The 20,873-nt window shown below is 37.8% G+C and overlaps 1 protein-coding gene across 11 annotated transcripts in view; it reads right to left on the reverse strand.

Moving 5' to 3' along the window:
- The window catches only part of ABI2 (abl interactor 2), a 102,595-nt gene that overhangs the window by 4,275 nt on the left and 77,447 nt on the right, over positions 1 to 20,873 (reverse strand). For 4 of the 11 annotated variants that reach the window (XM_060016254.2, XM_060016250.2, XM_060016253.2 and 1 more), the window contains 3 exons: positions 10,933 to 11,016; positions 8,280 to 8,453; positions 20 to 311 (listed from right to left, as the gene is read on the reverse strand). In XM_060016254.2, the coding sequence (XP_059872237.1) occupies positions 136 to 311; positions 8,280 to 8,453; positions 10,933 to 11,016 (434 nt within the window). In that variant the 3' untranslated portion in view covers positions 20 to 135. Of the gene's footprint in view, positions 1 to 19; positions 312 to 8,279; positions 8,454 to 10,932; positions 11,017 to 20,873 lie in introns of those variants that run through there. The other 7 variants (XM_060016256.2, XM_060016252.2, XM_060016255.2 and 4 more) reach the window with 3 other exon arrangements.

The following is a 20,873-nucleotide window of genomic DNA, read 5'->3' on the forward strand; positions in this document are numbered from 1 at the left end:
CAAAAAAAACAAAACGTAAGTAGTTTTTGTCATTTGAATCCTTCATTCATTTCACTGGAGGGGAATCCCCAGGGCCTTTTGATAATCTGGGAAGACCTGACTATTCCCGTGAGGGAAACACAGCCTTGCTGAGCTTTACTCAGAATAATGCATGATAGACTCGACATAATTCCCAGGAAAGAGCCCAGTCACTCCATTCATAACTCCTTCATACCAACCATCGTCATTCTTCTTGATGACATAAATAATGGCTCCTTCCTGAAAGGACAGCTCATCTTCCTTGTCTTTTGTATAATCATAAATTGCCACAACTAGAGGGGGGAAAAAAAGGATATGAAAAAGAATAACGTTCCTAGAAAGGCAGAACCAAATAAATGAATATCTATCCTTTCCGAACTTCTGCAGCACTTCAAACACAGTGACTTTCTAAACACAGGACCCTCCCTGCGAATTCTGTTTTCTAATACCCAGTCCTGCACAGTGGAATCCCATCTTGAGGTTAGGTTCAAAACTGTATAAATGGCCAAAAACAGTATTTAGTCACACTTACTGTTCAACAATCTCTCTGAAGAGATACAATCCCAGAATAGGGAAAGATGGCTGTTTCTTCAGTTGAGCTTGTGTTAAAGCACCATATTATGTAAAAACACGTACCTTTAAACATTAGAATTAGACTAGTGCAGTGAGATACACTAGGAGAGGCCAGTGAAAAAATGAGAGAGACTGAGGGAAGAGCAGACTTCCATCTGCTTTCTCACACTTTCTAGAGCCTATGCCCATTCACTGAGAATAGTGGTTGAATTCCCACAGGTTATATGTGTGAATGACGGGCGTCTACTATATATATTCTTTCAAAACACATGCTGCATTATGCCACCAATTTAACATATCCACAGTAACAGACTAAAAGTGTTAAGAAAACCAAGATACCTGTAAGCTCTCCTATGATTTTCATTACTTAAGTAACTTGGTAAATGGGGCCTTTAAATGATATCTGGGACAATCCCTGGTTCCTAAGTGTTATATTTTCCTCAACAGTTTAGTTAAATTGGGATACCCTATAACTTGCTCAGATCCACTTGAAGATTTATCTTTTTTATAGAAAGATCCTCTATGTTTATTATACCACTCAGAATTTCACTCAATAAATCTCCAATCTCTCCATTTTAAGAAGCATATATTGACTTTGTTTTCTATGCAACCTTAATCCTAAATAAATAATTAAGAAACAAACTAAAACAGGGACTTTTGATACAGTGCAATTTGTTCCAGGCCTGCTTTAAGTCAACAGCTTTCTTAAAACTCTGAATATTTGCCATTACAGTGATCTAGGATGCCAGAAAACACTTTAGAGGGACCTAGAAAGAGTTTAGTGTGTATTTCTAACATCTAAACAGATACAATTAAATGGCATACAAGTTTAAAGAGAACACAAGATATGTAGAATACTCAGTATTTCTAGTCAATGTAGTATTTTTTTAGCTTTTTTGGGGGGGGGTTGATAACATTCTTGATGCTTATAAAAATGCAAACCCACTGAAAAGTAATTCAGAGGAAAATATCCACAAGTCCTGTTAATTCTACACCTTCTGAATCTCTCAAACCCAAACACTTTTCTCCATCATCACACTCAACGCCCTAATCAGCGCAGCAGTCTTTAAACTGGAATACACATATCACTGTGGGGCACCTGAAGATTTTCTAAGTAGCATGAGTGACAGATGATTTTAGAGTTTCTTTCTAGATCCTCAACTTTTATAAATCCTGCATCGAAATCTGATCTGCTTGAGATGATATCCTCTGTCAAGCATCAGTCATAAAAGTTCTCATTTCCTGTTTATCTTTCTCCTACTTAACAAAAATACAGTGATGTACTATGCTTAAGTATAAAACACCCTGAGTGCCAAAGGGACAATTCAAAATACCAGTGTGGTATTAAGAAAGAGAATTACTCCACTGACTATCCCAACCTTTTTGCAACTTAAGCGGCTCCCATTCTTTTGCTTTTAACAAAAGTTAAGGTGGACTTTAATGGGGTTATCAGATGACACACCATATAAAACATGATTTTTAAAGATAGAACATTATTTGATTTTTGCCAAATAACTCTGAAGGATTTAAGAGAACTGACAGTGCTGCATGAAAAATAATTCCATTTGCATCTACTTATTTATGTGAACAAGGTTTTCAGCACCACTGCCTCAGTTGAGGCCCTAATCTCTTGCTTAGAAAGATACCCAACCTGGTCTTTCCAACTCCTATTTTTCTTTCTTTCTAATGCACACTACACTATTATCAAGTATCTTTTTTCAAAAATTAAAATCCAAATACATGGGAACTTAACATTAACCCATTTAAAATCTTCCACAATTTCCCTCTACTATCAGATTTTTTAAAAAGAAAAAAATTCAAAACACCTCAGCCTGGTATTCAAGGCCTCCCATCATTATTTACAACTTCCCTTCCTACACTCTTAGCTTGCCCACTCCCTCCCTACAACCCACCCAGGTCCCCCCAGCACAGGACATTACTCACCATGCCCTTTTGACTCAGAGGATTCCCTCTGACTGGATAGCCCTTCCTCTCTCTCTCCTCTGCCTGAGAAACTCATACTCATCATTCAAAGCACATCACATATACCATGTCCTCTGAGAAGCTTTCTGGACTCCCCAGACAGAATTAATGGCACTATTCATTTTCTGACAATCATTAATGGAGCATCCACTCTGATTTTTAGAGATACAAAGATGAATAAGACAAGGGACCGTCAGTCTTGTGAGGACAGAAGTGTTATCTGATAAGTTACCATACACTGTTTATGCTTCTACCAAGAAGTTATGTCATTGAGCTAGAAAAACACAAGAACAGATGGCTTGATAGAAGAAAGGGAAATAAAACAGGCACTGACAAGTCAATTTGTCACAAATAATTTAACGCTAGTAAACGTTACAGCCAAGACTCAATTCCAGGTCTGTCAGAGTACAAGCTTAAGACAATGTTAAGAATGTAGGCTCAGGAGTTATGCCACCTAGTTCAGATCCCAGCTGTACCACTTATTACTTTACAGAACATACTTAACTTTCCTAAGCTGCTTTTTACTCAGCTGTATAATGGGTATTATAATAGTGCCAATACCTCAAAGCATCGTTATATTAAATGAGGCAATGTACACACAATACAGGGCCATGTGTAAACATTCTATATAAATGTTAGCTGCTTTTATTACCATTAATAACTATTATGATATATATGATATATATATACTCCTATAACACAAACATCTTCTGTCATATTCTGTAACATAAATTATTTTGAACCTCAATTTCCTAGTTTGCAAAATGGGGAAACTAACTGCCTTACATATGTAATAAGTCTTGCATCATGCCAGGCACATAATAAATAAAAGAAAATATCTTTTCTCTACCCAAGTTAAATAAAGATACTTACATATACAAATTATCTCCACTTGGCTAATAATCAAGGGTTAAGATAAACCTATGCAGTGGTTCTCAACCTTGGAACTTTAAAAAATTCTGATGCCTGCGTCCCATGTCCACAGATTCTGATTTAATAGATCTGGAAGTGCAGACATATTAAACATTCCCTAGGTGACCCTAATATGCAGACACAGTTGAGAACGAGGTCCTAAGTCTAAGATAGCAAAATAAGACATTAGGCAACAGGCTCAACATTTATGCACTCCAACAAAAAGCAATCAGTCATAAGCTGAACACGGTTATTTCTGTTTCTCCAGAAAGAGTAAGGAGGAGGTTATTTGATTTTCATGTTTTAAAAGATTTGAGCTTAACAGAGATTAACTTTGAAAAATATCTTAGGAAACAACTCAGGCATTTTCTTTTAAGCTTTAAAGAGTTATTTGGACTGAAAATAAACTTACTTTCCTCTCTTACAAATCTCTCCAGATTTTAACATGTTCACCGAAGAGGAGATTTTTAACAAGCAAATCTCTTCATTATGCTTTTCTCTTAAGGACTCACTGAGCTGGTTTTTCAGAGCTGAAAACTGTCATCACTTTGTCCAGGACAGTGTTAAAATCAGCTAAGGAATCTGTAAAACATGTCATGGAATCTGTAAAACATGTCTATGTCCAAGGCCACTGGACACTGGTACCCTAGTGTACCTTGGGCTCTTTTTTTTTCTTTTCTTAAAGCAGCTTTATTAAGAAGTAATTTAGACACAAAACACAATCACTTAAGTTTATATTCAGTGAGTTTTCACAAATGTATGCACCTGTATACATGACAAATGAAAAACTTCTACCACAATCCTTACAATGGCCATTATCCCAAAGTTTCCTTATGCCCCCATGTAGCCACTATTGGTCCCCCGAAACCACTCATCTTCTAAATTTCATTTAGATGGAATCATAAAGTATGAGTCTTTTGTGTCTAGATTCTTTCATTAGCATAATGCTTGAGATCCATCGATATCACTGTACGTACCAGTAGTTTATTCCTCTCCATTGCCGAACAGTATTCCATTGAATGGATGGATAGCCCACAATTAGCTTATCCATTCACCAGTTGAAAGACGTATAGGTTGCTTCCAGTCTTGGCTATTATGAATAAAGCAGCTATGAACAATCAAGTTCAAGTCTTTGTGTGAACATACATCTTCATTCCTCGTAAATAAACATCTAAGAAGGGACTGCCAGACTACCTGGTAAGTGTATATCTAACTTCATAAGAAACTGCCAACTGTTTTCCAAAGTGGCTGAAACGTTGCATTCTTACCAGCAATGTACACTGTACCAGCTCCTGTTTCACCACAGTTTCTCTGACACTTGGTATTATCAGTGTTTTTAATTGTAGCCATTCCAGAGGGTGTGTAGTGATAAGTAGTTTGGTTCATTGCAGCTTCACTTTGCATTTCCCTGACTAATAATGTTGAGTATCTTTCCATGTGCTTATTTGCAATTCATACATCTTTTTTGATGAAGTGTTTCCAAACTGTTTTTTTCTACAAGTTGTTTGTCGTCTCCTGAGTTATTTTGCAAATATTCTTCCCAGTCTATATGGCTTGCCTTGTCATTTTCTTAACACCATCGTTACAAAAGAAAAGTTTAATTGAATGAAATTCAATTTATCATTTTTTCTTTTAAGCTTCATGTTTTTTAATGTGTTCTCTACAAAAAGTTTCCCCTAACCCCAGAACACAGATTTTCTCCTATATTTTTCTCTAGAAGTTTCACAGTTTTACATTCACATCCAAATACATTTCGAGTTAATTTTTGTGTATGGTGAGGTAATAAGGGTAGAAGTTCATGTTTTGCATATGGATATCCAATTGTTAACAGCACTATTTTTGAAAACACTATCCTTTCCCCATTGAATTACCTTGCACTTTCGTCAAAAAGTATGTGTGGATCTTTTTCTGGATTCTTTTTTTTCTGGATTTTGATGTATATTTCTATATTTATACCACACTGTCCTGATTACTGTAGCTTTATACCAGAACTCTGAAATCAGGTAGTTTAAATCCTCCAACATTAGTCTTGTTTTTCAAAATTGTGTTGACTAAACTAGGTCTTCTGCATTTCCATTTAACTTTTAGAATCCCCTTGTCATTTTCTGTAAGAATGACTGCTGGAATTTTTATTGAGATTGCATTCAATTTATAGATCAATTTAGGAAAAACTGTCTCTTAACAATAATGATCAAAAAACATTATTTATTTCAATTTATTTAAGGCCTTTATTAAATTTATCCCTGGGAATTCCCTGACGGTCCAGTGGTTAGGACTCTGAGCTCTCATTGCCAAGGGCCCAGGTTTGATCCCTGGTTGGGGAACTTAGATCACACAAGCCACGCACCACGGCCAAAAAAAAAAAAATTGATCCCTAAGTTTTCATATTTTTGATGTTATTACAAAAGGTATTATTTTGTAAATTTCAATCTCTAATTGTTTGTTGCTAGTATATAAAAATGCGATTAATTTTGCAAATCAACTTTGTAGCCTACCATCTTGCTAAATTCGCTTTTTAGTTCTAGCAGCTTTTTTGTAGATTCCTTAGGATTTTCTACATACAAGATAATATCTTCTGCAAATAAAGATTATTTGATATTGTTCCACATATCTGTTGCTGTGTTTTTGGTCTTGGTTTTTTTCTCTGTGCCTCGTTTTGGATAGTTTCTAATGTCATATTGTCAAGGTTGCTGATCTTTTCTTCTAAGTGTCCCTTCAGATACTATATTTTTCAATCTCCAGAAATTCTATGTTTCTCTTTCTCTTTTTTAAGAAAATATATTCTGCTTCTCTCTCATGTGCATGTTTTCCTTTGCCTTCTTGGATATATGTGGCATTTATACTAGCTATACCCGTGTCTGGTAATTCCATCATCTTGGTCACTTCTGGGTCTGTTCCTACTGACTGGCTTTGCTTTTAGGTATGAGTTGTATTTTCCTGACTTTTTACATGCCTTGTAATTTTTGATTGGATGCTGGTCACTATGAATTTTACTTTTTGGTGTACTGGATTTTGTTGACTCCTTTGTACAATGCTGGGTTTTGTCCTGGAACTCGGTTAAGTTACTTGAAATCAGCTGGATGTTTTCAAAGTTTGCATTTTAACATTTGTTAGGGCAGTTCAGGGCAACCTATAATCTAGGGCTAATTTCGCCCCACAGCTGAGGGGACACACTTTTGAGGCCTCTTCTCAATGCCTTGTGTATTACAGGGTCTTTCTGTTCTTGCTCGTTTGGGAACATGAACTATTCCCAGGCCTGTAATTTCCAAGACTTTTTCTGCCTACTCCTTTCTGATTGTTCTTTCTCTAATCTCAGGTAGTTTCTTCACATACATGTACAGATCAGTACTCTGTCAAAGATTCAAGGAGACCCTTCTGCAGATATCCAGAGCTCTGTCCTTTGTCTTTGAGTAGTTTACCTGTTCTCCATGGTCTCCCAAAACTCTGTGATCTCTTATCTTCTCTACTCAGTGAGACTTCCAGGCTTATTTGGGTTCCACCTCCTTGCACTGTGGCCTGGAAACTGCCTCTAGATAGCAAAGCTAGAACAATTAAGGACTCACCGTGTTTGAGTTCCTTCTTTCTGGGACCATAGTCCACCAATGCTTGTTATCTAATGTCTGAAAACCATTATCTTTTATATTTTTTCCTGGATTCATTCCTAAGTGTTTTAGGAGGGAGGGTAAATCTGATTACTGTTGCTCTATCTTAGCCAGAAGTGGAAGTCCACTATTCGTTGATGTAAGCTCCCCAGGTGATTCTAACGTGCAGTCAGTTTTGAAACCCAGTGAGTTAGTAGCTTTAACTTTCTTAACAGAAAATTTCCTTCAAGACAGCACACATTTCTTCTGAGCTGACTAGTCCTGATGACGTTTGTAAGCCTGTGTCCCAAAAGTGTCATATGATGGTTAGCTAATACATTCAGAGAAACTTTTCACCAAAAGAAATGCCGAACACCTACTCTGCAAAGAAACTGAGAAACCATATTCTTTGGAAGAAAGTTTCATATGGAGATACTTAAACTGGAATATCTGATATAAGATGCCACAAAAGAATGCTTTAAGGACTTCCCTGGTAGTCCAGTGGTTAAGAATCCGCCTTCCAGTGCAGGGGACGCAGGTTCGATCCCTGGTTGGAGAACTAAGATCCCACATGCCGCAGGGCAACTAAGCCCACGTGATCTAGAGCCCACACGCCACAACTAGAGAGCCCACATGCCGCAACTACTGAGCCTGCACGCCACAACCAGAGAGCCCGTGTGCCACAACTACTGAGCCCACATGCTCTGGAGCCTGCACGCCACAACTTAAGAGAAGCCCGCGCGCCACAACAAAGAGCCCGTGTGCCTCAATGAAAGATCCTGCACACCACAACGAATATCCTGCATACCACAACTAAGACCTGACGCAGCCAACGTGAATAAATATTTTTTAAAAAATGCTTCACAGCATGGGAGTAGGAATAACATAATTTGGAAAGATCATCCTCTTCCTGAGTCATTCCAGAAAAAAACCTCTTTTCAAAATTTTTCCCTTATAGAAACCATTCATAAAAAGCATGTTCAACGGGAACAACATATAATCGTAAATAAAAACCAGTCACAGGATTTTACCAGTGTGACTTCCAAAATCATGAACCCTGTAAACTAAATTAATTAAAATATACAGGCTAATACAGGCCAAACTTTACTTATAAGTAAAAAATAAATAAGATTCTCTTCAGTACCAGCAAATTTCATTTCAACGTACATAGAGGTTTCTTCCCATCCTTCCAGATATCCCTCTGAAACTTACCCTTTTCCAAGTAAGACCTTGGAGCCCACGGTGGGTCCTCTTCAGCATAAGGATCACTATACTCAACCACGGCTGCCTCTTCCTCTTCGTAATCTTCTGGAGGAGGAGGTGGTGGTGGGGACTCATCAAAGACTGGTTCTTCCACAGGTGGTGGTGGAGGTGGTGCATCTGAAACTAAGAATGTATCAAGCTGATAACAAAACTACACATTATGCAAAGTTCAGTGTTTCCTATCCAAGCTTCTATGTTCATGGAGTATAAACCTAGACTTGAAAATAATAATCTTTCAAAAAATAAGTAGGCAAGAGAAGTGTTCCCACCAACTCTACTGTTCCAAATCCCCAAGCTTGACTTTCTCCTCCCTTTGGGTTAGTGCTGATGGATGCTGAATAAAGTTTAGCCAAAATGATTACTATTTTTTACTTAAAATGTTCCAGTTACTCAGTTAGCACTTTATAATACATTATTTCATTTAATCTTTACCTTGGGAGGTGGTGTTTTTAATCCTCATTTATGGATGTGTAAACTGGCTTTCCAAGATTAAGTACTCCAACAGTAAATGGAAGAGCAGGAATTTGAACTCCAATGCCTCTTATCTTAAAAGCTACACTATTATGGAATGAGATCAATTCAACAACTTTAAAGTCATGTTTCATTATTCATTCAAAAGCATCAACTGAAAGCCTACCATGGCCAGCTACGATGCTCAGCACTGGGAATACAGCAGTGAGCAAAAGTCATGGAGACATGGACAACCAAACTTGCATTTACAATTAAGTGCAGTAAGTGCTTTAAGTCATCATGGAAAACAGAGCAGTAGACCACATCTCTTATGTGGGTCAGGAAAGGCTTCCTGGAACCTGAAGGATGAGTAAGAGTTAATGGCCCAGGGTGGGGGTAGATATTTCATGTCAGATGTAAAGGAAAATAACAAATACAAAGCAGGAGCCCTTCAAAGAGCTGAGCAAAGTTCAGTAGAAAGAGGCATGAGGAAGCTGGACAGCACTAAGCAGAAAGGGCCTTGTAACAGTTTGAACTCTATCCAAAGAGCAATGCGAAGCCAGAGAAGGTTTAAGAGGAATAACAGAATCACAGCTGCATTACTTAGCCCGGTATAACTGGTTCCAAATAATTCCAGACTTCTTCCAAACATCAAACTTAATATAGAGTAAATATCTGCTACCACAGAGTTATCTTCAAAATAATGGACTTGAAAGCTATAAAGATCATTCCAAAAGATAGGTATATATCTTTCCAAGGTGAGTGTTTTGAAGAGGACAACATTCATTTGAATGTATAAGTCCTGCTATGCCTGTAAAATCAGCCACGGCTCACCTCATATACAAAGTTCTTATTTTTATACATTTTGTAGGTGAGAAAATGTATATGACTATGGAAAGAAATGAGAAAAGATCATCCTAAAAGGTAAATATTGCACACTGTGGTAAATATTGGAGGTGCTCATTGGGGTACCTTCCAATAAGCAGAGGTAAAATGGACTATTTTCAGAAATTAGCAAACAGAGATGCAAAGGCACCTGAAAGAGACACTGAGCCCTCAGGCCAATAAGACTGGATTATAACCAGTTAAAATACAAGAAAGAAATGTGTCGATACAAAGGGAGCATTTAGTCAGCTACGGAAGCACACAAAAAAGGAGGGACTCAAAGTGCCTGCCCTGTGTCAGATGCTTCACTAAGTGCTGGAGAAATAGCCAGTGAAAAACAAGCAAAAATCCCTGCTCTCATAGAGCTTACATTCTAGTATTGGCAATGCCCATTTCCAAAGGAGCAGGAGTCCTAAGCAACAGAATGCAAATATTTCTATCCCACAGTTGAGGCCATCCCTGTTATGAGATGCATGCATTAGGCTACATCAGCCTCATGACATTATCTCCTTCATTAGTGTAATTCCCCTAGTTCCGATTCCATACCCGTACAGCCTTATGATTGTGACATGGTTCCTATGCAGACTGCTCACAAGAAGAGAACTCATCTATCATACAGACTGTGTTCACTGCTTTAGCAATTCCTCACTAAATACAGATACAGGCCTCCTGCTCTGTAGACATCAGTCTCCTCAGCTTCCTTAATGCTTCTCTAGGAGCAAACTCGACCTGTCAATACAATGTTATCTGATCCTGCATGATTCAACACCAGACCACAGGCCAGCTTAAATTCACTGCTAATCTATGAGGCCTCATGGGAGACAGACTGACAATTTGGTCCCCTGGGACCCACCATGGCATGGCCATTTTTACACCTGGAATCACAGGATTGGAAGAAGATTCTCAGGCCGGCCACAAAACCCTAAAACTCCAGTGACAGACCACTAATTGTCTGAGCAACCCAGAGAAAAGTGTGGGATATCCAGTGATTAAAGAGCACCTCCTCAATTAGATGTGATCTTTCTTTCTACATGTGCCTTATTTTATATTTATTTGTCTTATCTTCACTACCAGATTTTAAGTTGTTTGAAAGTAGAGAATTTCATCGTAATTATTTTACCATCCACACTAGCTGCTCATACAATGACTGTTCATAATATTCAAATATCTGAAGTATCAGTGAATGAATGACTATTCAGCCAATCATATATAAATGACATTTTATGCCTAGAATCTGATCTACAGCATAAAGAAGACATAAACTTACTATTTTCTTGGACTCTGGCCACAAATCCCATTAAAGGTAACTGAGGAGTTACCTGTAGGATGGAGGGAGGAGGAGCAAGAGATACTGCAAAAACAAAAAGGTGCGGAGGGTAAGGGGTAAGGGCAAGTTACATTAAACGGAAAGGGTAACACAATAAAACAAACATATAAGGAGGGAAACCGCTATGCATAAACATTTTACAAGCTATCTTAAGGATCCTCTTTTGAGGGATAACTCATTAACACACAAAACAAAGTATTAGGGAAGTTTTAAAAACTTACAACAGGAAGTATTCATCATATACAGATCTATTCTTACATACAATGGCAAATTATCTTTTCATGTCAATAGCATGTCTTCTCAAAAAAAGAATTTCTTCAGATTACCATGAATAACTTGGTTTTCTGAATTTTACCTTGAAGGTTATAAGTTTAAATGTTCATCAACACAAGGGAAAAAACCATTACATGCCAACATCCTAATTTTATACTTTTCATTACTTCATTTAACAGGCAAAATTAATTGGTTTTCAGCTATTGATTAAACAAATATTCACTGACTTCCCACTAAGGTGCAAGCACTCTGCTAAGAGACCAACATCGAAATGGTTCTCTTCGAGTCAGGTCTGTGTCTTTACAATTTCTCACAGTCCCAATTCATGCCACCTATTCCAGGTACATTTTCTCCCTGAAGCTACAGAAAAATGCCAGCCTCATTCAAATCATTCCTCTCCCCCCAAAGCTATCTTTCCCTTTTAAACACCTGGTACAGCGCCTAGCACTAGTGAGCCTTCGACAAACGTCTGATGTAGATAAATACATAAATAAGCCAGGTACATGCCAAACAACTTCCCAAGATTAACTCTACAGTTATGGTTTCCTTCGGAATGGGTATACAGTATGGTGTGCATCTTCTTATAAAGACAGAACATCTTTATTAGCTTCAAATCACAGTGAAGACTAATAAAACTAAAAAGATGAGTAAGAGTCACTGCCCTCAAAAAGATCACATACTAGTTAGGAATGGAAGACAAAATAATAACCCTAACCCAACAACATCTGTAGCACTTCCCTGCAGGTGGTGGTGGTGATGGGTAGTGGAAGAGGCACTGGTGATGGTGTGGTGTCATGGTGGTGACGGAGAGGGCGGTCAGGGTTTGAGTAGGGGTGGGGCTACCCAGAAGTAACCTCTGAGCAGGTGCTTGAAGAAAAGGAGTTCGACAAGCAGACAGGCGTCGAGAAAGACAGGCCGAGAACCAAGTGAGGCAAAGGTTCTGAGGTATAAAATAGCATGACCAGCTCACGGAACCAGAAATATTTCCATATGGTTGGCATAAGATGCCCCAGAGAGAAAGTACAAAACCTGGAAAGATGAGCAGGTAGATATGCAATAGGTAAGAATCTTATATGTTAGGTGAAAGAGCGCTTAGTGGGAACACCTTGGACTTAAAGTCACCTAGCATCAAATCCCTGATTTGCTATTTCGCTGCTATTGGAACAGCAAGTTATTTTTTGAGCTTAATCCATAAATGTGAAATGAAAGAGGTAATGCAACCTACTTTACAGACTAACTGCAAAGATTTAAAAAAAAAAAAACCATGTATGCAGAAAGTCTAACCCAGGGCCTGACACACAAAAATCAAGGCAATAGAAGTGGAAAGAAAACGAGAGAACTTAGTACAGTGTGGACAAAAAGAGTATTTGGTATCTGAGGATTCAGGAAGCATATGAAGGAGTGAAACAGCTCAAGATGGTCTTAGATTTTTATCCTTCCTACCTATGAAGGTAGTGGTGCCATTAACCACATTAACCTTGGTGGGTAGTACAGGGAATGAAATGGGCTGGTGAATAGAAAAGTCAGGGAGAAATAATGAGATGTACGAAAGTAACTTAAAACATAAATATGGAAGGCAACTGGAAAGTCTGGGTTGAATCTGTGGGAAAAATCAGGAGGTACAGAGGTGGCAGTAATCAGTAAAGATAACGGTTGTGCCATGGGTAAGTGCAGGCAGAACATGTACTTATAATGGGCAGACAAGAGTTAAGCAGATAATCCTGAAGAATATCTCAGATTTAAGGGACAGAGTCACATAACCCTAGAAATTGGTACCTTTCTTTAAAAGATACCTTGTGGTTATGTTTTTCCCTGAAGTCATACTGCTTGGTAGTAAACCCTTAAGCTGTGTGTCTGCGTCCCACTCTCAGAGGCTTGGAACAATTGCTGATATGTTCACAACACCCTGTGTTTCCAAACTTGGGGTAAGAAGACACAATGAACAGAGAAGGCAACAGAAACAAAGTAGATAAAACTGAGAGACAGCAGCAGACAAGCAACTGCACTAGAAAAGTGGAATATAAGATGATGAAATGTCCCTCTTCTGTTAGCACCCATCCCAACCTCCCCTGTAACAGAAAAGCAGGAAATTTCCCACTTCAGTCATTGTTTCTCATCAAAAAAAAAAAAAAAAAAAAAGACCTTCTAGTACTCAGCTAAAAAAGAATGGTAAGGTACTTAACTTAGAACAGGGGTTTTGTAGGTAGGTTGAGTTTATTTTTTTAATGAATATATATATTTTTTTCTTTTCTTGTTTTGAAAGTGAAGGTCTGAAACTCTAGTGGTTTTTTTAAGAAGCCTAACAGCAGCCCAGGTAAAAACCAGTCCCAGCTCTTCCTTAAACAGAATTACATCGTAACAAAACAAGTTAGATTTTTTTCAAAGCCAATCCAACGCATGTTAAAAAATTCAGTTCCATATGGAGTTTACAAAGGTTGCCCCAAATTCTACTTTTTTTGCCCAGGGCAAACTTTTTACATCATGGTCCAAATTAATTTAGTTACTACAGCATTTTCTTTCTGGTCATGGAGATTTCATCAGAAAACCTGTGAACCAGAAGATCCTACTTTAGACTAGATTTATCTTCCTCAGAGTCGAACTGAAAATGAACTATTTTAGGAGAATTTAAGCAGGACTGTGATGTGACGAACTGTTTGCAATAATCAGTTCTAGTCTGAGGTATCTCATGAACAGGCAAGAGCAGAAAGTAACTATCAATTTGTTTCCATGCTATTTAGCTAAGATGATTCCTCACAAGACAAAACCCTTTCCCTATAATCACCGAAACGTCTCCAAACTTAGATTCAGTAATATTACGTTCAAACTACACAATAATGAAGTTAACGTGAAGAGAAAGGCTCAAGAAGAGACTGGAGTTTATAGAGAGATCTTAAGTAGAACTATAAGGACTATAGCTTACACTCACTCAGCAACACGGAGGTATACAAACTGTAAAAGGCTCTGCAAGCAAACCAAACTTAGAGGATGAGTCTGTGCTGATGAAATATACAGACTTCCTAAGTATGACCTTCCTGGTTATTTACAAAATCCTGGAGCATCTTCTTTGAGGTTAAAATGTACAAAGAGTTTTGAAGAAAAATTAGGCTTTTTTTTTTTACTGCTTTATAAATACTCTAAGAAAATTAGACAAAATAACCACTCTAAATACTATTTCTAAAACCATTCAAGATATCACCTTTAGAGGCCATACATTTGACAGCCCATTCAAGTTTAGTTGCAAATATTTTACATTCCAGTGAGGGAAATAATTTAAGCAATTTATTTTTAAGAGTGAAATATTTTCTAAACATGGATAGTAACTTAGAACAAGGAGTATTTAAAAGTGAATCTAACTAATCATACTCAGTAAGGGAAGCTTTTTTGATGGAAAAGAATAGGGTTACCAAATAATTATCACTCCTGTAGTCTCAGAAGGGTTAAAAGAATTGGGCCATTTTTCTTATTCCTTTTCAAGTGAAAAAAAAACATCGTTTGACATTATGCCGAGAAAAAGCAGCAAATTAATCCACACAGTTTAAAAACATAACTTGTGTTTAATAATCGATGTAAAGGGTCTATTTGGTTTACTTGGTCATCTGAGAATATACTTAAACTTTTCGGTTTTTTCTAGCTTTTTTGTTCTCCCTAGAGTAAACATTCACTAACAAAAGCTAAAGACTGCCTAAAATGAGGACACGCAAATAGCTTCTTGATTGCTCTCTATACTTTGCTAAAGCCCCACCACATCTGTATTCTTCTGGAGATTTATGGTGATGCTGTAAGTTAGCTATCATTTAAAGAATATGCGTTATGGCTTTTCTTTTACAATATCACCAACCCAACATTGTTTTCTCACTGTGTCTTTTTAGTTGTTTTTAATATCATTCAGGGAAGCCTGATATCTTCCCTGTGTAAAACACCATACTCATTCAGAAATTCCTCTTTCTCATATAACTATATACACTCACACTGCTTGGAACCAACATTCCACTTTATGAATTAGATTTTTTTAGTCTTTGTTGTAAGAAAATATGAGTAGTAGGGGGCTTCCCTGGTGGCACAGTGGTTGGGAGTCTGCCTGCCAATGAGGGGGGCGCGGGTTCGGGCCCTGGTCCGGGAGGATCCCACATGCCGCGGAGCGGCTGGGCTCGTGCGCCACAGCTGCCGAGCCTGTGCTCTGGAGCCCGTGGGCCACAACTACTGGGCCTGTGCGCCTGGAGCCCATTCTCTGCAGCGAGGGGGGCCACCGCGGTCAGAGGCCCGCGCACCGCAACAGGGAGTGGCCCCCACTCCCCGCAACTAGAGAAGGACCGCGCGCGGCGGCGAAGACCCAATGCAGCCAGGGATAAATAAAATAAATAAATTTTAAAAAAAGAAAATATAAGTAGTAAAATGTAAGATATCTTTTACCAAAGGCCTTAGTACTTAAACACCATATTACTGATTCCTTACTGTTAAGGACTGAATGTTTATATCTCCCCAAAATTCATATGAAATCCTAACCTCCAATGTGATGGTATTAGAAGGTGGGGCCTTTGGGAGGTGATTAGCTCATGAGGGTGGAGCCCGAATGAATGGAATTAGTGCCCTTATAAAAGAACTCCAGAGACCAAATTAAACTTAAAAGCTTTTGCACAGCAAAGGAAACCATAAACAAAACAAAAAGACAACCTACTAAGTGGGAGAAAATATTTGCAAATGACATGACCAATAAGGAATTAATATCCAACACATATAAACAGCTCATACAACTCGACATCAAAAAAACAACCCGATTAAAAAATGGACAGAAGAACTGAAAGGACATTTTTCGAAAGAGGAAATGAAGATGGCCAACAGACACATGAAATGATGCTCAACATCACTAATCATCAGGGAAATAAAAGTCAAAACCACAATGAGATATCACCTCACACCTGTCAGAATGGCTGTCATCAAAAAGAACACAAATAACAAATGCTGGTGAGCATGTGGAGAAAAGGGAACCCTTGCACACTGTTGGTGGGGATGTAAATTGGTGCAGCCACTGTGGAAAACAGTACTGAGATTTCTCAAAAAACTAAAAACAGAACCACCATATGACCCAGCAATTCCACTCATGGGTATATATCTGAAAAAACCCCCAACAATTTGAAAAGATACATGCACCCCAATGTTCACAGCAGCATTATTTACAATTGCCAAGATATGGAAACAACCTAAGTGTTCACCAACAGATGAATGGATTAAGAGGATGTACACACACACACACTGTAATACTACTCAGTCATAAAAAAGAACAAAATGGATTTGCAGCAACATGGATGTACTTGGAGGGCATGATGCTAAGTGAAATAAGTCACACAGAGAAAGACAAATACTGTATGATATCACTTATATGTGGAACCTAAAAAATACAACAAACTAGTGAATATAACAAAAAAGAAGCAGGCTCACAGTATACGTATAGAGAACAAACTAGTGGTTACCAGTGAAGGGGGGCAATATGGGGCAGGGGGGAGTAGGAGGTATAAACTATTGGGTGAAAGACAGGCTCAAGGATGCACAATATTATGCAACATGGGGAATAGAGCCAATATTTTGTAATAATTGTAAAATGGAAAGTAACCTTTAAAAATTATATTTAAAATTTTTTTGAAAGGCATTGCCAAACAAACAAACAAACCATGGAGAGTTTTCTCTCTTTTTCCACCATGTGAGGATACAACAAGACAGCAGTCTACAACCTCAGGAGGGTTCTCACCAGAACTCAGCCATGCTGGCATGCTGATCTCCGACTTTCAGCCTCCAGAACTGTGAGAAATAAATCTCTACTGTTTATAAGCTACCCAGTCTATGGTACTTTGTTATAGCAGCCCAAACTAAGACACTTACCAAACTAGGTTAATGTATGTAAATGTACATGTACAAATACATATGCATATTCTTCTTTACCACCAAGGTGCTTCATATTTATATTGAAAGTAAAAACTGTTAAAACTTGTGATTAGCCCTATTTGTTTCAATGACACTCCTTGCTGATGACAAGATGAATGATAAACTAGTATTCCTATTTCTTTGGCTGGATTAGATTAAGAAACAATGAGAACCAAATAGGATTCATTTTATGTTCTAAATGAAGTGTTCCTTTCATTAACTTGCTTCTGAAATAATCTCATTAGAAAACAATTATTGTGCTCTTAGGACTTGGCACTACGCAGCGGGTGCTCCTTATTTTAATTCCTATGTTATAACGTCATTTCAAACTCAAACCAAATATAGTAGCAGTGCTGTTAGATTTACAGCTCACAGAAAACCTCACTGAATTTACAGTCACATGCATCCCAGCCTGTCAGCTCACTTCCTCAGAAGCACAAATCCATGTCAAGCCTCCAGCTGCAAAAAATATGCTCATAAAACACAAATCTGGGATCACTGTTAAACCAGGGAATTAGCTACTTGAGAAAGCACAACAAATTTTCTCATTTTAAATATGAAAAAACAAGGACCACTGTAAGACCAGTGGTAATAATACAAGAGACTTACATAATAATCTAATGCAAATAAAATGAAAGTGCATCTAACAGCCTTCGAATACTGGCTTACAAAGCATTAAAAGTGTTGCAAGAAGAACTTTTCAAAGAACATAATTTAGTTAAAATTTTTTTTTAGTTTAGAAAAAAGCACTCTGATTATTCAACTGAGTTGTAGCCAGCCTCTTTAAACAGTTACCAAATCCCCGGAGAAGAAAGGCAGAACTTAATTGAGAGAAGTACATGAAAACAAACTAACTAAATTGCCTCACACATTATGCTGAAGGCTCAACAATGGAATATTACTCAGCCATAAAAAGAAATGAAATTGAGTTATTTGTAATGAGGTGGATGGACCTAGAGTCTGTCATACAGAGTGAAGTAAGTCAGAAAGAGAAAGACAAATACCATATGCTAACACATATATATGGAATTTAAGAAAAAAAAATGTCATGAAGAACCTAGGGGTAAGACAGGAATAAAGACACAGACCTACTAGAGAATGGACTTGAGGATATGGGGAGGGGGAAGGGTAAGCTGTGACAAAGCGAGAGAGAGGCATGGACATATATACACTACCAAACGTAAGGTAGATAGCTAGTGGGAAGCATCCGCATAGCACAGGGAGATCAGCTCGGTGCTTTGTGACCACCTAGAGGGGTGGGATAGGGAGGGTGGGAGGGAGGGAGACGCAAGAGGGAAGAGATATGGGAACATATGTATATGTATAACTGATTCACTTTGTTATAAAGCAGAAACTAAGACACCATTGTAAAGCAATTATACTCCAATAAAGATGTAAAAAAAAAAAAATCTCAATTCACTTTATACTTCCCATGAGTGTGAAAAATACTTTCATTAACATCATTCTTAGAGTAGGTTATTTTTCTACTTTAACATATACTTTCAAGTATGTTAAAATCAGACTTACAAAGAAGTATTAAAATATGTACTTAAAACACATTTAAATAAATAGCCTTCAAATAAATTCCACCAAGAGGTGGAATTTTTAATCAGGGTTTTCATAAGACCAGTATTTTGGTATGTACATGTATACAGCATGAAATACCCTTGTATATACTTTCTGAATATCATGTACACTTGGTCCCAAGCTGTAACAGTAAAGCATCTCTCAGATCCATTACAGAATTGCCCCATTTTGGACTGACACCATTCTTTCAAAACTCTATTTAAGGGTAAGGAAGGGCATAAGGGTCATGAGAAATAATTGTCAAGACTTCCAAGAGGGTCAGGGAGAGAGCTTATCTTCAGCAGAGCTATGAACGGGCCATATCTAACAAATTAAAATTTAAAAATAAAATATTCATTTAAGTACAAAATAGCACCTGTACAAATATGGGTTTGGAACACATGATTTAAAAGTAGAATGTGAGAAAAGACAGGCATATTTGTCAAAATGGAGCTCAAAATGAGTTAAGAAGAATGGCACACCCAAAATCATTAAGTGTGGTCAAAGACAGCAGCGAGATAGATAGATATATGTATAACTGAATCACTTTAGTGTACATCTGAAACCAACACAACATTGTAAATCAACTGTACTTCAGTAAAACAAAATTTAAAAACAAATAAGAGAAGAATAACCCCCCAAATTTTAAGGTTATAGATTTTAATTTGGTCACAGTTAACTACTAGGAAAAGAAAACCTACTCCTTTTTGAGACTCATAATGTGATCGCTGGGTAAAACAATGCACATGTATATTTCTCAAATTAAATAATCTAATGTAAATTTTTAAAAAAAGAAGTCTATTTCCATATAGGCAGATGGTAATCACACTACAGTGTGCACTGGTTAGACTATATAGTCATTTATGGTATTTAATTTACAAGAGGAACCCAAAACAATGAGGGGATCTGAATAAAGTTAACAAGAGATTCATTTCACATTCAACAAGTAGTTACTGAGCACTATTCCCAGGATATAACAGATTAAAAAACTGACAAGGTCTCAGGTTCTCATGCACTTTACATTACAATGTTGGCATCCTCCATCCCACCCTCCTACCCCTGGGAGGGTAAGAGAAAGACTTTTTTTAATATGAAGGTAGGTAGGATAGGATAGTACAATGGAAATAACATGGAACTTTGAGTCAGATGACCTAAATTCAAATCCTAACTTGATTATCACCTCAGCCTGTTTCCTCACCTGTAAAATACAGATGAAAACGATCACATGATTATAAGAATCAAATGATATAAAAAATATAAAAGCATTCTTTAAGCTCTGTTTATGTAAGAGGAGGATCAAATTTCTTCTGCAAGATTTCAAAGGATATAACAAGGTTTCACCAAAAGGTAGACAGATTTCAGCTCCATACAATTCAGGGCTCATCCGAGATGGAATGGGCTGTCCCCTAATATTACAGGTGATCACACATGGGCTTACTGGCCTCTTGGCAAAAATCCAGAAAAACACAGTAAGTTCACGTAACATGTCCACAGTAGTCACAGAGTATAATATCTGCTCTTACCCTCTCTGGGGAAGAAGCAAAACAAATGATTATGTTTAGTATTAAATATGTGCCAGATTAGTTCTTCTGTATGCATGATGCAGCTGAAAGGTGACTGTTATATCTGGATCAATCTGTCCAAGTCCCAGTTTTTCCATTATAGGTTTGGTAGGAGAATTGAAAAAGATAGTATAACTAACTGCCCACCATAAAGCAGCTTCAAAAATGTCATTTCCCTTTTCCTCTGCCACTTATAAACTCTGTTCATGTATGCTCAACTTTCATTATTTGCTATTCATAGAGCAAGGGTATCTGATTAAATAAGAAGGAAATACTGTTCAGCAAATATTATTTTAAAAAACAAATAATCACTAACACATTAAAAAAGATTCCGTTCAAAAAAATTAAGTTTGGGGCTTCCCTGGTGGTGCAGTGGTTGAGAGTCTACCTGCCAATGCAGGGGACACGGGTTCGAGCCCTGGTCTGGGAGGATCCCATGTGCCACGGAGCAACTAGGCCCGTGAGCCACAACTACTGAGCCTGCGCGTCTGGAGCCTGTGCTCTGCAACAAGAGAGGCCGCGACAGTGAGAGGACCGCGCACCGTGATGAAGAGTGGCCCCCGC

This window comes from Delphinus delphis, chromosome 7 (assembly GCF_949987515.2).
Source record: "Delphinus delphis chromosome 7, mDelDel1.2, whole genome shotgun sequence".
Taxonomy (NCBI): Eukaryota; Metazoa; Chordata; class Mammalia; order Artiodactyla; family Delphinidae; genus Delphinus; species Delphinus delphis.